The sequence below is a fragment of the Portunus trituberculatus genome, chromosome 37 (genome assembly GCF_017591435.1).
Source record: "Portunus trituberculatus isolate SZX2019 chromosome 37, ASM1759143v1, whole genome shotgun sequence".
Classification (NCBI taxonomy): domain Eukaryota; kingdom Metazoa; phylum Arthropoda; class Malacostraca; order Decapoda; family Portunidae; genus Portunus; species Portunus trituberculatus.
Genome location: NC_059291.1, coordinates 17,132,084 through 17,149,041, shown reverse-complemented (window position 1 = coordinate 17,149,041; position 16,958 = coordinate 17,132,084). Strand labels below are relative to the sequence as shown.

The window sequence follows — 16,958 nt, the reverse complement described above, 5'->3', positions numbered from 1 at the left end:
GTGGCACTCCGCTGTCTACTGTTCTCCACTTGGACTTCATATCTTTAACTATCGTCCTTATTTCTCTCCCCTCAAGTAATTTTCATCCATCTCAATGTGCTTCCTTTTAAGCCACCCTTCTCCTCTAACTTCCATAGTAATCTTTCATGTGGCACTTTATCAAACGCCTTTTTTAAATCTAAATAAATACAGTCAATCCATCCCTCTCTCTCTTGTACTTTATCAACTATTCTAGAGTAGAAACTCAATAAATTTGTTACACATGACCGACCTTTTCTAAAACCAAATTGGCTATTTGATAATAATTTGTTGTCTTCAAGAAACTCAATCCATTGTTTCTTTATTACTTTTCACACATCTTGCATATTACACTAGTTAGTGATACCGGTCTGTAATTTAAAGGTTCTTCCTTCCTTCCGCTCTTATATATGGGAACCACCTCAGCTCTTTTCCATTCTACTGGTACTGTTCCATTTTCTATTGAGCATTTTATGATGTTGTATATAGGACTTGCTAGTTCTTCCCTACATTCTTTCAGTATTCTGCCTGAGACTTCATCCGGTCCCATTGCCTTTTCCTCATCTAATTCCGTCATCAACTCTTTTATTTCAAGCTTGGTTACTTTAATCTCTTTCATATGGACAGTCTCTCTATTACCCTGTGGTCTTTCAAATTTGGATTCCTTAGTAAAGACCTCCTGAAATTTACTATTTAACAGTTCTGCCATACTTTTGGGTCTTCCACCATTCCGTTCTCTCCTTTTAACCTTTCTATTGTTTCTTTTTGTCTTATTTTTCCATTTATGAATCTGTAGAACAATTTTGGTTGTTCCTTACATTTTCGACAATGTCCTTTTCATTTCTTTCTTCTTCCTTTCTCACCTTAGCATATTCATTTCTTGCTGTTTTGAAGTTTTCCTTATTTTCTGGATTTCTGTTTCTTCTCCACCTTTTCCATGCTCCATCTCTTTTCTCCTTTGCCCTAGCACACCTTGCATTAAACCAATCTTTCTTTCCTTCTTCTTTAGGTCTATATTTTGGGACATATTCCTGACTCCTGTTTTGTATATTTCCAAAAATAAGTTATATTTCTCTTGAACCGTTCTGAGTTTTCCATCTCCTCCCAGTTTACGTTTTAAAATAGTTCTTGAGGTTCTCAATATTAGCCTTTCTGTAATTTAATCGGTCTCCTTTGTATGATTCGTCTGTATCTTCCTTTCCGTCTTCTATATCCATCTCTAATATTACATGGTGACTCTTTCCCAATGGGCACTTATGTCTTATGTCATCGTTCATTTGTATATCCCTTGTATAGTTCCAATCTCGCCGGCTCATCGTTTCCTCTGAATCTTGTGATTTCCTTTACTCTTTGGACCGTCATATTATCTATCATTAGGTTCAGGAATCTATCTCCCAAGGCTTCTTCCCCCATATCACTTTCATAATTTTCCCAGTCCATCTCCTTACAGTTGAAATCTACTAATTTCAATTGTCTAATTTTACATACTTACGTATTTGCGTTCCGTGAATGTTAAATGTTTTTGTTTTGTAATCTTAAGGTCCATTCATACACATCATTGCCGTATAAATTCCATGTTAGTGAAATCTGTGACACTTCAGTGATGTTTGTTCTTTGTGTCGGTGATTTCCAAGATGGCAAAGTTTCCAGACGCTAAACTGGCAATGTTATATATATATATATATATATATATATATATATATATATATATATATATATATATATATATATATATATATATATATATATATATATATATATATATATATATATATATATATATATATATATATATATATATATATATATATATATATATATATATATATATATATATATATATATATATATATATATATATATATATATATATATATATATATATATATATATATATATATATTATAATGAGGAAGATACTGATCATATCAAGAAAAGAAAGTGATTACATGAAAAGATAAAGTGAAGGAGAGTTTGTTACTTTACACTAGGACTTGATTGATGATGGAACAAATTTCTCCAAATACATTTTTTGAGACTGCTGTCCGCATTCTGTGGTTGTGACTAATGATGCAGAACAACATTATTTCGAACCAATGCAATAGTTCATGTATTGTTGTCAAACTCACATCATTCATACGAAATCCGTGAAATGATAAAGAAAATCGGTAGCGTCGACACTTATGTTCATAGAATAGAGACGGAATAGACACGGAGAGTCAAAACGCAGAAATACGATGAATGTGTATGACTACGTCAACCGAATTCTAGGTAATATTTTTTTCACTGACAGTGAAACACTGAGCAGACACGGAACTGATACACTTATGTGTGTGAATTAGGCCTTTAGTGAATTAGGCCTTTATGCAACTGAATTGACTTTTTTTAAACACTTGCGATGATAACTTACAACGGCGAAATTATAATGCATAAACCATTTCAACAACAGTTATTAAATTTTTTTTTCGGTTTGAATGAACGAATATTCGAGGTGTTTGACGCTGGGTTCGAACATTCTGGTCTGACAGGGAGGAAGTGGAAACGGGTACAGTGACCTGATGAGCGGCTGAGAGTGGTGGAGAGTGGATGAACACGTGATGCCGACTGAGTAGTCATGAGGTAAGTGTTATGCTGATGAAAACAATAGTCGATGGTGATTTTGAAAACAGTATATCAAGGAGTGCACATGTAGATGTGAATGCTAAAGACTGAGCGTAAAACTATATCAAGGCACTTCCGTACCTCGGTCCGCAGAAAAATGCAGGCATAGAGTCGGTCTGCGTTATATTTAGCAACGCTACGATGGTAGCTGGGGATCTGAATGCACAGCACGGGGACTTTGACAGGAGTGGAAAAATTAACACGAATGGAGTCAGATTCCATCAATTTTTACCAGATTACCCCGATGCAATTTTGTTATGCACACGCGATGCCACTCACATACTAGGCGGGCGACTCGACTATGCTATAATCTTAAACGGGCAGGGACTGGCAAGGAAATGTACGGTTGTCCCCGAGCTCCTGAGAGATAATTTCTTTCTGGAGATTACTCTACCACTGGGAAAGCTAAGATCAGAGAGATTAACCAGAAAACGGCTGTGGCTTCCCAAAGATAAAATATCTTTTTTCACTGACAACATAAAGAGATGGCATGCTAACTACATTCCCACTGACGCAAATAAGTTTTATGAAGACATGGTAGGCATCATTGATGACCTACTACATAAGGAGAAAAAGGGATGCAACCCTCAACCTCGCACGAACAGGTATTACAATGACATAATCTTAAAGTATTGGTCTTCGATGTTGAGGCGCGCCCATAGAAAATTGGCTGATGATGGAGGGGACGACTCTGATAGGCATGCATTGATTGAGGCGGCAAAAATGTGTAGTGACCTCCGCAGGGAAGTTAGAGGAAAATATTGGGAAGAATTTGCTGGCCGAGTGGGTAAGTGTAAAAATGTAAGTGAAATATGGAAGGAGGTCAATAAGGTCAGAGGGAAAAGAGTGAGTAGTGTCGCTCACCAACAGCCAGACAGACGAGCAAATGAGTTGATGGACGCTTGGGCTCACGCTGCCAGCTGCGCCTCCTTGCCTCAGGACATCATAGAAGCTCTCAAGGACTGGGAGAGGACAAGGCGGGAATTTATCCTAAGCGCTCTCAACACGGGTGACGTGACAGACATAGCGATAACTCGGGATGAACTACTCAGAGCAGTTAAGGGAATTGGCAATCCATTGGGACTCTTTCATATTTTTTTGTTGCCCTTGGCCAGTTGCCCTCCTGCATAAATTACCTAACCTAACTCAGCATTACCTGACGTAATGTAGGATATGTTAAGTTAGGTTACATTAAGTAAGTTAGATAACGATAGGTTAAATTAGTGTCCCGAAAGTAGACTTGCGATTTCTGGAGATTTTTGTAGCAAAAAAAGATTGTTTTTTTTTTTTCGCAGGAGAGGAGACTGGCCAAGGACAACAACAACAACAACAACAACAAAAAGATTGGTAATTAAGATGTAATATCTGGCATTATGTATTTAACTTTCTCCAACCCAAAATCCTTTTGTTTTGTTTGATGGGGGTAGGAGCTGAAAACATTAGTAAATAGTTGTATGCTTCTTAATATTTACCAATTAGACTGTTGGTTTTATTAGATAAGTTTTGATTAGCAAGTGCCTACGTGGACAAAACTCCTGTCATATTTGGCTGTTTTAGAATATGATTGTTGGATCATTAGTTAGTGCACAGCCAAATGCAAATATGAAAATGTATTCAATAGTCTGTACTGTAGATATAAATGACCTGGAATTGCTAGTAACACACTTTGCTGTTAAAGATTCCAATCATGTTTCGCTTTAGTTAACCGTAAGACCCCATTAGCTCCGTTCCATAACGCTGAAGTAGAATTAGTGCTCTCAATCTACATATTGCTGGTTATTAGATAAAGAGAGAGGCGGGTGAGTGTGTGGCACATTGCATGTTTCGTTGTTGTTGTTTTCTATCTTTTTACATTAAGGGGCGAGAAAGTTTGTGTATAAAAAAGCCAGGTTAGAACGTTATTTCCCCAAAAATGCAAATGATGGGAGTCAGGAGGTTTGACCATTTTGTTCATTTAGTTATCTCCATACTCCTCTTCTCGAAGCAAGGACACGAGTTCGATTCTGGCCCAAGCTAGTCTTCCTGAATGGCACCAATCGCGATCTGTGTAGTTTTCATTGTTTGCCAGCTGGTTTAATTCACAAGTTGGTCCTGCCTATCGCGCTGAACTGTCGCTCTTGTGGAAGCCCTATTGAAAAAGATATATACTGATATTCATGCCTACATACCTCATAATATAAAAGTTTGGTTATTTATCTATGTGTCTGATTGAAAATGACATAAAAATATGCAAATATATGTTCCTAATGGTGCAAAGTACCAGTGTCCCATCAAAATATTTTTTGTAAGTCTAATAGTACATATATACCTTATCACAAAATTGTCAGAGTTTCTGCATAGGATAATGCTCCACTCAAAAAGCGTAGAGCAAATATCACTGAGTAGCATTTATAAAAAAAAAAAAAAAATTTCGGAGTCTGTGCCGAAATAACCTGGCCAACATTACCGAAACCGAATTTTCCTAACTGAATCACAACAAGCGAACTTGGTATGCCTTTTGATCTCAGAAAGTTTCTCAGAGTTGGCACTGTCCATTTTCTAAGTTCATCCTCACTAATATCCATAGTGTTATCCATAGTGAAGTCGTTGTGTAGCGAGTGTGGCGATGGCTCTTAACACGCTAGATTTGTTTACGTTTCGATAGAACAATCTCGGTGCATGTTAGACAATATCCTCTATACTGTTAATTTCTTAAGACTATTAATTGTTGTGATTTTCTTTATGAATATAATTCATATTAATTTTTATGGAAAGAAAAAGGCATTAAAACTACGCTTTACCTATTAATGATCTTTTCTATTTTTTGTCCCAGAAATAGAGGATTAAAGGATTAAATAATCCTCAAATTAAGTCATCACAAGGGAGCCCCCGTCCAATGAAGTAATTTGTCCTGCTGCTAGGCAACAAAGGCCATATAGCTGCTAGATGTCATTAGTCGGGTTCGAATCGATGCCCAGCAATCTACCACCATCGTGGCAGAATGCGGCGCCTTAATCCGCGTGACCACTAAGGACACCCCAGAAATAGAGATGGTAAAGAAGAGCGCTCTACATATATATAAATATTTCCACTTTTTTTAGCTTATATGCCACGAGTACATTCTTAGAAAGATTATAACTATTTTATTAAACCATTTAATATTTACAAAACGTGCAGAAAAGAACGTTCCAGTTGACCAACTGGCTGTGAAATAATTAATTCATCTGGCGGTTAAAGGCACCTACATAGCAGATCGCGATCGCGATCTGTTATGTAGGAGAGGTAGCTCTCGTAGTCATGATAGGCGATATGCATGATGCATGGTTTATCTCCAATTGTTTTCGACTCCTATCCCCTACAATCTTGGAGATTTAGTAGGAAAGCGTTAATTTGTTTTCGGATAAGAAAAGTTGGAATATGGACAGATTTCACCTTTTAACACGGAAACTAATTAGTGGGTTACTGTGATTGTGATGACCGTCATATTTCATAATAGCAGTTGCTCCCTTTTTGTGGTATCTTAGCTTTTTCCATCAGAAAATCTTACTTTTCCCATCAAGTTTACATAACTGTGGGTAGGAAGAGAAAAAAAAGCATAGAAAATAGAGGCGCGCTGCCATTTTTCTTTATCTGTTATTAATAATAGTGTAGCATTGCATTTTTTTCTGCTTTTATTTGTTGATCATAAAGTTTTACATACTTATAATGTTTTTTGTTTCCTCTGTTAACAACATTTACTAATATATGAAAGGCATCAATCATTCATAATTGAGCTTATTGTCGCGAAAAAGCTGAAAGAATAAAACAATACCCCCAACACTCACTTGATAGCAATCCTGTCCTGCATGTAGAGCCGCCAAGTGATGAAGGCATAGCGGTAATCGCGGGCCCGGGCGAGGCAGGCGTCTAGGTTAGGGCACACCTGAAGGCCCCTGTATACTTGGCGGTACAGCGGCACGGTGGAAGTTTTGAGGAGCTGGTAGTCTGCCGCACCCTGGTCCTGAAGGGTGAAGGTAGAGGTCCAGGTGTCCCATGCTAGGTTTTTCCAGAGGTATTTTTACAATTCTAATAATATTTTAACAATAATTCCGTAAAGATTAAAGAGTGCCATACTCAATAGGCTGCAATCTCAAACACTTTAACGTCTTGTATCGACCATTTTTAACAGACTCTAGTGAAAGTTGCTGATATTTTACAAAAGTATTTTTATGATTGTAATGATTAATCATCCATTTGACTTTGAAAATAGCACTAGAGAGAGAGAGAGAGAGAGAGAGAGAGAGAGAGAGAGAGAGAGAGAGAGAGAACCCTAGGCGATGGAAGAAGTTTTTTTTCCTGTTTTTTAAAGTTTCTTGTAATTTCTGAGCAATACCAAATTAAGTTGAGATAACATATAAAGGGGAGGGGGGAGAGAAATCATAATGATGGAGAACTACACTTGATGTTGCGGACGCTGGTTCAATAATTTTGCAACATATGAAAAGCTAATATTGTTATATTAGAGAATACGCCGGCCGGTCAGCATGTGAGAACATGCAATTGTGATTCTGTCATTACTACGCAAGACCCTGTGAGGCTGAGTATAGTACAGATAAGCCTTGTGCCTCGGTAAGAACTGTATCTGCCAAGAACCTCATCAATAAACAAATACTTGCATATATAATGCGAAAAGACAACTTTACAACCAGAAGAAAATTAGAGAAATGGAACTGGTCTTCAATCAGAGCGGTAGATTAATGGAATAGATTCGGTAATCACGTTGTGAATATATATTCATTCATTAGAGAGTTTTAAAAGGAGCAAATTCATTGGTGTGGATAATAGGTGGAAATAGATAAGTGTATTTCACAAAGGACTGCTACGTGTAGGTATGACGACTTCTTGCAGTTTCCCTTATCTTCTTGTGTCTAACTGATATCGCCTCCACCACCACCACCATCACCACCACTCGCCTGTATGCCCCATGAGAAGTCACTGTCCACCAGTTCCTGTAGGGTGTTGATGGTGGGAGAGAGGGGTGGCAGAGCTAGGGAGGCTGTCAGCATGGCCACGTAGGAGCGAAACATGACAAGGGAAAATAAAATCCAACCTCCAGCGACCGCCCGCCCGACGGTCCCCGCTTCCCATCTCTGGCTCTGCCTGGTGGTGGGTCCAGAGAGAGAGAGAGAGAGAGAGAGAGAGAGAGAGAGGATCCAGTTGAGAGCAGTAAAGTACTAATGCATATAGGAGACGAAAGAGGCATAGGTTATTAGGAATGAGTTAGACTCAAAGGAAAGAACGAATCTCAGTGGCTGGAATGATTGAGATACATATTTAGAAACGCTTTTTCGTCCCACCTCGACTTCTTCCAAAAGGCATAAGTAAAGCTCAACTGTTATTCAACTGTTATATTGAGATAGAAAAAATCCTTTTAACTTTATATATTAAATTTAGATTATAATTTTTACTCAATATAACAACTGAATATTTCTTAATACAATATTTTTACTTTTTAATTAAACCGCAATTTATTTACTCAGTGTAGCACTTTAATGATCTTCAATACAGTGCTTTTTAATTTTAATGCAGTATACTTCATTCTGATTTAATTAATGATTTTTACACTCAATAGAGCACAAATAATTCTCAGTATAGTTAATTTTGATATCAATGTTTTTCGTTTTTGCTCTCAAAATAAATCATTCTTGATATAATATATTCAATTGTAATTTCAATCATTATCTTTAACTCATTATAACATTTAAATAATTTTCAATATAGTATATTTAGTTTAGATTTGAATCATGTTTTTTTTTTTTTCACTGATTTAGACTGACTGAATTCAGTTAATTTTAATAATTCGATTGAAATCACTTTTTTTTTGGATAATTTTATTCAAATCAAGCTAACTACTACTACTACAACTACTACTACTACTACTACTAGTCTACTACTACTACTACTACTACTACTACTACTACTACTACTACTACTACTACTACTACTACTACTACTACTTTATTTACTTCTGCTACTACTTCTACCACTACTACTACTACTACTACTACTACTACTACTACTACTACTACCAGCATAACCACTACACTGCCACCATCACTACCAAAATCCCCATCACACACAGTGGCAGCGTGGCTACTCTTACGTCAGGCAGCTTCCATATATTTTCAGAAAGGTGGGGAGAAAAGAGGTCACGGACGAAGAGGAACTTTCAAGCTTTCTAGCACCATAGTAGAGACTTCCCACCGCCACAACAGCGACCACGAACCCTGTCCACACCTGTCACGCGGATCATAAACAATCAGGTGTGTGGTTAAAAGAAACAGGTGTATTGATAAAAAGATAATATTTTTGATAACATGAATATGAGCCATGGCAATTATTTTAGGGATGGGTAATTATGTGTGTGTGTGTGTGTGTGTGTGTGTGTGTGTGTGTGTGTTTGTAATTCACCTCGGTCGTCTGCTGGTCACCCAGCCGGTCTTCTCCATTACAGAGCGAGCTCAGAGCTCATAGACCGATCTTCGGGTAGGACTGAGACCACATCAACAAACAACACACACCGGGAAAGCGAGGCCACAACCCCTCGAGTTACATTCCGTACCTATTTACTGCTAGGTGAACAGGGCCCACACATTAAGAGGCTTGCCCATTTGCTTCGCCGCTTACCGGGACTCGAACCGGCCCTCTCGATTGTGAGTCGAGCGTGCTAACCACTTCACTACTATGGTGTGTGTGTGTGTGTGTGTGTGTGTGTGTGTGTGTGTGTGTGTGTGTGTGTGTGTGTGTGTGTGTGTGTTTTAACCTATGTATTTATAAAATTGTAGTATACGTATACAGGGTGTGTGTGTGTGTGTGTGTGTGTGTGTGTGTGTGTGTGTGTGAGAGAGAGAGAGAGAGAGAGAGAGAGAGAGAGAGAGAGAGAGAGAGAGTTTCCGTCTATTCGTGTGTTTAACTGTCCATATGTTAATCTTGCCTCGGGGTGGAAGGGGCGCACGAGGGCCAGCACTCGAGGCAGAGGACGGGGCGGAGAGGTGCAGAAAGTGAGGGGGTCGTTGTAATAGCCCAGGGTGTAGTCAATTACTCGCTCCCTGTCCCCAGTGAAGGCCACGTTTAGGGAAAAGTCCGCCTCTAGCCTTTGCACGGCTCCAATCACACCTGAGAGAGAGAGAGAGAGAGAGAGAGAGAGAGAGAGAGAGAGAGAGAGAGAGAGAGAGACTTTAGTTATTCCTTACAATGTTGGATATTTTCTCTTCACTGAATCATTTACAAGTTTTAAACATTCATTTCCGTATTAGTCTCTCTTAAATAATAGTTACGAAAAAGAAAACATGTATGAAAAATAGTGAATGAAAAGTAAATTGATAAATCGATAAGTAAATATAAAAATAAACACATGAATAAAATATAGATAAAAGAACAAATAAACATGCTAATTATTTTTTGTGTTCATGTGGGCACTTTTTTAAACACTGGATTGGCGGATACTGAGAACTTTTCACGAAACCCAATTGTGATCTCAATGACCGTTTCCCTTTGTGCCTCGACATAAGGGAGTATTCACAGCCTACTTTCTAAAGACATTTTTTTTTCACATAAAACTACATATACCTACACTGTAGAGCCTATGTGTCAATGAGAACCTTGCTTCCCACACACCACCTCTCTCTCTCTCTCTCTCTCTCTCTCTCTCTCTCTCTCTCTCTCTCTCTCTCTCTCTCTCTCTCATCCTTGCTGGTAGCGGGAGAGGAAATGACCCATGGATTAACACGGTCACTTTGACCTGTGACCTCACTCGGTCACCCAGAGGGATGTGACAACGCTCGGAGGAAACGTTGTCAAGTATTGATGTGTTTGCAAAAGCAATGCAAAATATATTTAAAAATAAACACAAATTCATCTAACTTGTCTTTTTAGAGCATGACAATGTATATGTACTACAACACCATTCAGTTAATAAGTATTAAGTACCTGACTTGGTGTACATTGGTACAAGTGTGACAGTACCGCAGGTCGGGAAATCCCCGAAAAGGCCAACACCTAAGTGATCTTCATAAAATGGTCAGACTATAGTAGTTTCCTTGGTGGCCTTTGAAAAGGTGTCGATCTGTATTCTGACACGTTTTGCTTTCTCACTATGACTGTTTTCAAGGGTCACAGAGGTGATTTTATTTGTGCTCTCATGAGTGTTTCTTCTTTTTTTAATGTGGAGACTTTATTAATTCATTACTGAAAGTGTTTTATCACTGAAAGTGTAAGAACAACATTAGAAATTTGTATAGCTTCTACTAGTCTTTTGAAATAATTAAGGTACGGCTCAGAAATATTTCAGAATACGAGCCATTGCATGTTACTCAAGCGAGAAGGAAAGCAGGAATGGAAGCCAGTGGAGGCAGTAGACACCTGATGAAACAATAACTACTCCCAGTGAGGTCTAATAGCACTACCGGTGCAAGGGGGTGTTGTGAACTTATCATTAATGCCAGCTATGACCTCTCTGAACGTTTATCTTTGTGTCTCACAACACAAGGGGAGAGTCACAGCCTCCACTCCAGAGACAACGCTCTTTCTTCACACAAAACTACATGCATCTAACTACATACACATACATTCTTCACTCAAGATTTAAAATTGAAAGAAAAAGAAGTTATGACTCTTATACCATCCTCAGAGTCCCCTTCTAACTACATCTCTATATTTTCAACTGGTTATGGATCGTCACTTCAGTGGGCCTTTTTATTTTTTTTACATAATTTGTTATTGTCCTTGGCCGGTATTCTTTTATACATAAAAGATAATTGATAAGGAGATAAAAATTGAGATGATTTGGATACCTATTAAAGACTGGAACCGATGAAAAGAGATAGTTGAGAGAAGAATATTGAGGGGAAGATGAGTGAGATGAAGGGATGGAGTTGTACGTACTGTAATTGGTACTAATCCCTGACTACCGTAACGGGCAAAAGGAGACGAAATCTCACGAAAAGACCGCTGTGTGTATGTCTCACCTGTGTATGAGCCGTTCTGCAGCCGGTACCCCCACTGCCCATCATTAGGCTCTCGTACCACATAAGTGAAATTGAGAGAGGTTGCCATAGCATGAAGCATTCTGGTGTCCACACAGTCCTTGAGCTTAAGCCTGGATCCTCGTTTTCCTCCCTTGTGACCGTGATTGTGCATCTCATAGCTGTCTTCGTCTTCTTCCACCTTAGTGTAGCAGCTGAAGGGTGCGTATTCCAAGGTAACTATCTTGAACTGGTGGCCGTGGAAGTTCTGATATGAAGATAATATATACGTTGTTTCGTGAGGTGTTACGTGCATTGGGGGTCTATAGATACTAATTTGTACGAATGTTCCGTGTAATATCGGTCTGTAGATACTGGTCTATGCATTGATTTCTCATATGTTAAGTATGCTTGGGTTTGTAAATATTAATTCTATATTCTTACAGAAATGTAAGGATAATTATGGAGAGAAAGGAAAAGGAAAAAGGAAAATTGTTATTAGTTTCAAATAATTTATATTCTCTGAAACATAATTGATATTTTTTTAATTACCTTTTTTTTCGATGTCATGCTCTTTCCACTAGTCTAAAAATTTTTTTTATTTGTTTATGTATATGTAAAAAGAAAAAAAAACTGGTGTGATAGAAAAAAGTAGAAATTAAGATCGGTAATTTGCTATTATATTTCTCCTCCCTCAATAATAATATCAAATAAATTAAGTACATGAAATAAAATTAATGAATAAGTAGATGAATAAATCAGAGCAAAAATAATCAAATAGATAAATAAATTAATTAAGAGAAATAGACTTATGGAGAAGCCAAGGTTGATTGAAAACATCTCCCTGTTTTAGAATAAAATATTTTAACCAAAAATATCGTTCTCATTCCCCCTGACGCCTCTGATCTGCACGTGGTTTTCTCGAGTGTTCCTCAAACAGGTTAGGTAGCCCTTTCTCACTTCTCGGTGTCTCATCTCGACTGGCTCTAAGTTAAGTTTTAATTTTTTTTTCTTTTTTCCAAGCTATTTTAACAATTGATTGAGTGATAAAAGAGAGAGAAAAAAAAAAGCAAGTGGTGTACGGGGCGAGAGGTGAGGACAGGAGCAAGGAGACGCAACGTTATAATTATGGAAGGTCTTGACCCATGGACCGGTAGGCACCGATCCCTAACTTCAGTCACAGGCGAGCCATCAAAGCCCCGCTACAATTTATCAAACATTCCACATCAACAATGAGAAAAAAAGTAGCTATGAGAACCAGACTAATCACTGATGCAAGCTTTGAGAATAGTCATTCTAAGAGAACAAAGGCATCCTGAATATCATAATCACCGTTTTGTAATACACGTTATATTTTGAAACAAAGTAACTTCATAATGAAAATGAATCTGTTGTTACTATCACCACCATTACCACCACCACCACCCCCACCACCACCACTGCCACCACCACCACCCCACCGCCACCACCACCACCCCACCACCACCACCGCCACCACCACCACTGCCAATACCACTACCAATACCACTACCACCACCACCACCACCACCAGCACTACTATTACTGCTACTGCTACTGCTACTACTACTACTATACCACTAGCATCACCACCACCACCACCACCACCACCACCATCACCACCACCACAACAACAACAACAACAACAATAACAACAACAATAACTACTACTACTACTACTACTACTACTACTACTACTATTACGATTACTACTACTACTATTACTATTACTATTACTATTACAACTGCAACTGCAACTATAACTACTTAAATTAACAACGTATATAACCTTAAAAGTATCTGGATAAAGTGGCTTCTCTGTGACGTGAGTGGTTCCTGGAGTCCATTGGTCCACCAGGGCAGCGTTAGGACCCCCATCTTTGCAGTACGGGCAAGTTGTCACCAGCTGATACAGGTGGTGCAGGTCGCTGCCCTTATCCTTCCTGCTGTAGGTCCAGGCAGCCAGCACCGTGCCGTACGCTGAGCCTGGCAGTGATAGGCAAGTCTTGGTTAGTAATCTAGGAGGTATAATATACAGTTTTTACTCGTACGTACTGTGTTATCTGTTTTCTCTTGGTATTAAGGTTAATCTATAACTAGAATAAAGATGTAATCCTTAAAACCTCATCTAAAACCTTTTGAAAAATAACGGTTGTACGGAGCGCAGGTGTTTCAGAATGACACATTGAACAAATAGATGAACAGCCGCATAATCGTGGAACTGAATTATAATGGAGAGAGGAAACGAAACAGACTGAAAACGATATGGGAGAGAGAGAGAGAGAGAGAGAGAGAGAGAGAGAGAGAGAGAGAGAGAGAGAGAGAGAGAGAGAGAGAGAGAGAAAGAAATGACTGATGATTGTTCTTATTTCCAAGGTGTTACATAAACATCATAAACATAGATAATATGGCCTAGTCTGCCGAGCTCTTAATGGCTCCTTAGCAGACATGTTGCTTATTGCAAGAATAATCAACGATACACAGATTTATCACTAGCATTCACCAGTCAAACAATGATGACAAATACAGTTTAATAATAAATAGATAACAATAATGATATAAATAATGATCGTAATGATAATGATGATAATGATAATAATAATATTAAAAATAGTAATAATAATAATGATAATAATAATGATAATAATGATAATAATAATAATAATAATAATAATAATAATAATAACAATGTTAATAGTCATAATATCAATAAGAGAAATAATATTGCCAATAACAACAATAAAATCATTGATAAAAAATTAAAAAGAAAGTGATAGAATAGCAATATTAATAAAGATGAAAATTATTATAATAATAATGATAATAATAATGATAATAATGATAATAATAATAATAATAATAATAATAATAATAATAATAATAATAATAATAATAATAATAATAATAATAATAATAATAATAATAATAATAATAATAATAATAATAATAATAATAATAATAATAATAATAATAATAATAATAATAATAATAATAATAATAATAATAATAATAATAATAATAATAATAATAATATTAATAATAATAATAATAATAATAATAATAATAATAATAATAATAATAATAATAATAATAACAATAATAATAATAATAATAATAATAATGGAGAGAGAGAGAGAGAGAGAGAGAGAGAGAGAGAGAGACGTACGTAGAGTTGCATGCCGTTCTACTATTGCTTCTAGGGACGTGTTGGCAAAACCAGTGTAGGCGAACACCAACTTCCGTGCGCCTTGGAACCATTCTCCCCTCTGTATGATCTTCATGGCCGACCCCACCACCTGTATTATGATACCTTGCAATCATGTTAATTTTTGTTTTCTCTTATTATATAAACTTCCACAATGAGTTTAGTAGTTTCTTTCTTCTTTTCATATCCCTATATTTTTCTTATCACTTACATACTCCGTAATGTTGAGACATAAAGAGACAAATGCGCAATTCTGTGTATTTATGTATGCATGTACAAAATAATTAAGTTATGTTATAGCCCCTATTAATTATATCTTGGAATTTTAGTTATTTACAGTCATACCTTAAGTAAGCAGTCTTTTTTGTTTCTTGTCAGTACCTTTTATTGTTTTTAGACGTAACAAGTAGAATAGCCAAAGAAAAAAATGAAAAAAAAAAACATGTACTCCCCACATAAAGGTCGGAGATTAAGTCGAAAGAAGTTGATTTAGTTTATGTACACATTAGTCACCGGTAGTTGTAGTAGTAGTAGTAGTAGTAGTAGTAGTAGTAGTAGTAGTAGTAAAGTAGTACTAGTAGTAGTAGTAGTAGTAGTAGTAGTAGTAGTAGTAGTAGTAGTAAAAGAAATAGTATTGGGCGTAGTACGCGTATTAAAAGCTTATGGAACTGATGGAGTCCCTCCTATCGTTCTCAAAAACTGTCCTTCTTTGCTTGCACCTTGCCTGGCAAATTTCTTTTAACTATGTCTATCGACTTCTACCGTTCCTTCTTGCTGGAAGTTTCCTTACTTTCAACATGTTCCTAAAATGAGTGACCGTACTAATCTCTCAAATTACCGTCTTATAGTTTTAATCTCCTGCTTGTCTAAAGTTCTTCAATCTATCCTCAGTAGGAAGATTCTTAAACCTCTGTCAACTTCACAATCCTCTATTTAATCGCCAATATATCTACAGTCAAGGTTGGTGATCTGGCTTTCCTTAATGAGTCTTGGTCATCCTCTTTTAGATATTTTGGTGAAACTTTTGCTGTCCTGTTAGACATATCAAAAGCTTTTGATGGAGAAAAGATTAAAATAAAGGGCCCTAAGAGAGAGGTATCGAGGCATTTCCTCCATAATTTTCGCTGACGCTTTTCTTCTTTATAGAGGACCAACACTCAAGTGGGCCTTTATTTTAATCTTTTCTTTTCTTGCCCTTGGTTGGAACTTTTTCCTACATAAAAAGTAGTAGTAGTAGTAGTAGTAGTAGTAGTAGTAAAATAATAGTGGTAGTGGTAGTACTAGAATAGTAGTAGTAGTAGTAGTAATAGTAGTAAAATAGTGGTAGTAGTAGTAGTAGTAGTAGTAGTAGTAGTAGTAGTAGCAATAAAGTAGTAGTAATAGTAGTAGTAGTAGCAATAAAGTAGTAGTAGTAGTACTAAAGTAGTAGTAGTAGTAGTAGTAGTAGTAGTAGTAGTAGTAGGTAGTAGTAGTAGTATAGCAGTAGTAGTAGTAGCACTAAAGTAGTAGTTTTTTTTTTTTTTTTTTTACGTAGGGAAGAGGGCCAGCCAAGGGCAAAAAAAAGAAAGTTAAAAAAAGGCCCACTTGAGTGCTGGCTCTCTAAAAAGTGTAAAAAGTGCCAAAACCATCAGCCAAAATTAGGGCAGCAAATGCCTCGATACCTCCCTCTTAAAAGAAGACAAGTTGTAGGAATTCGGAAATACAGATGCAGGGAGGGAGTTCCAGAGTTTACCAGTGAAAGGGATGAATGATTGAGAGTACTGGTTAACTCTTGCATTAGAGTTGGACAGAATAGGGATGAGAGGAAGAAGAAAGCCTTGTGCAGCGTGGCCGCAGGAGAAGGGGAGGCATGCAGTTAGCAAGATCAGTAGAACAGTTACCATGAAAATAGCGATAAAAGATAGAAAGGGATGCAACATTTCGGCGGTGAGAAAGAGACTGAAGACAGTTAGTGAGAGGAGGGAAGTTGATGAGACGAAGAGCTTTCGATTCCACCCTATCAAGCAAAGCTGTGTGACTGGAACCCCCCCAAACATGCGAAGAGTACTCCATACAGGGACGGATAAGGCCCTTAT

General features: G+C 37.2%; 1 protein-coding gene across 1 annotated transcript in view; it reads right to left on the bottom strand.

The window, feature by feature from the left end:
* The window catches only part of LOC123514136, a 13,409-nt gene extending 1,433 nt beyond the window's left edge, over positions 1–11,976 (bottom strand). The window contains exons 1-5 of the mRNA XM_045271783.1: positions 11,443–11,976; positions 9,578–9,784; positions 8,801–8,934; positions 7,611–7,797; positions 6,483–6,658 (exon numbers count right to left, since the gene is read on the bottom strand). Coding sequence (XP_045127718.1) covers positions 6,483–6,658; positions 7,611–7,797; positions 8,801–8,934; positions 9,578–9,784; positions 11,443–11,976 — 1,238 coding nt within the window. The remainder of the gene's footprint in view (positions 1–6,482; positions 6,659–7,610; positions 7,798–8,800; positions 8,935–9,577; positions 9,785–11,442) is intronic.
* Between the last annotated feature and the right edge of the window lie 4,982 nt (positions 11,977–16,958).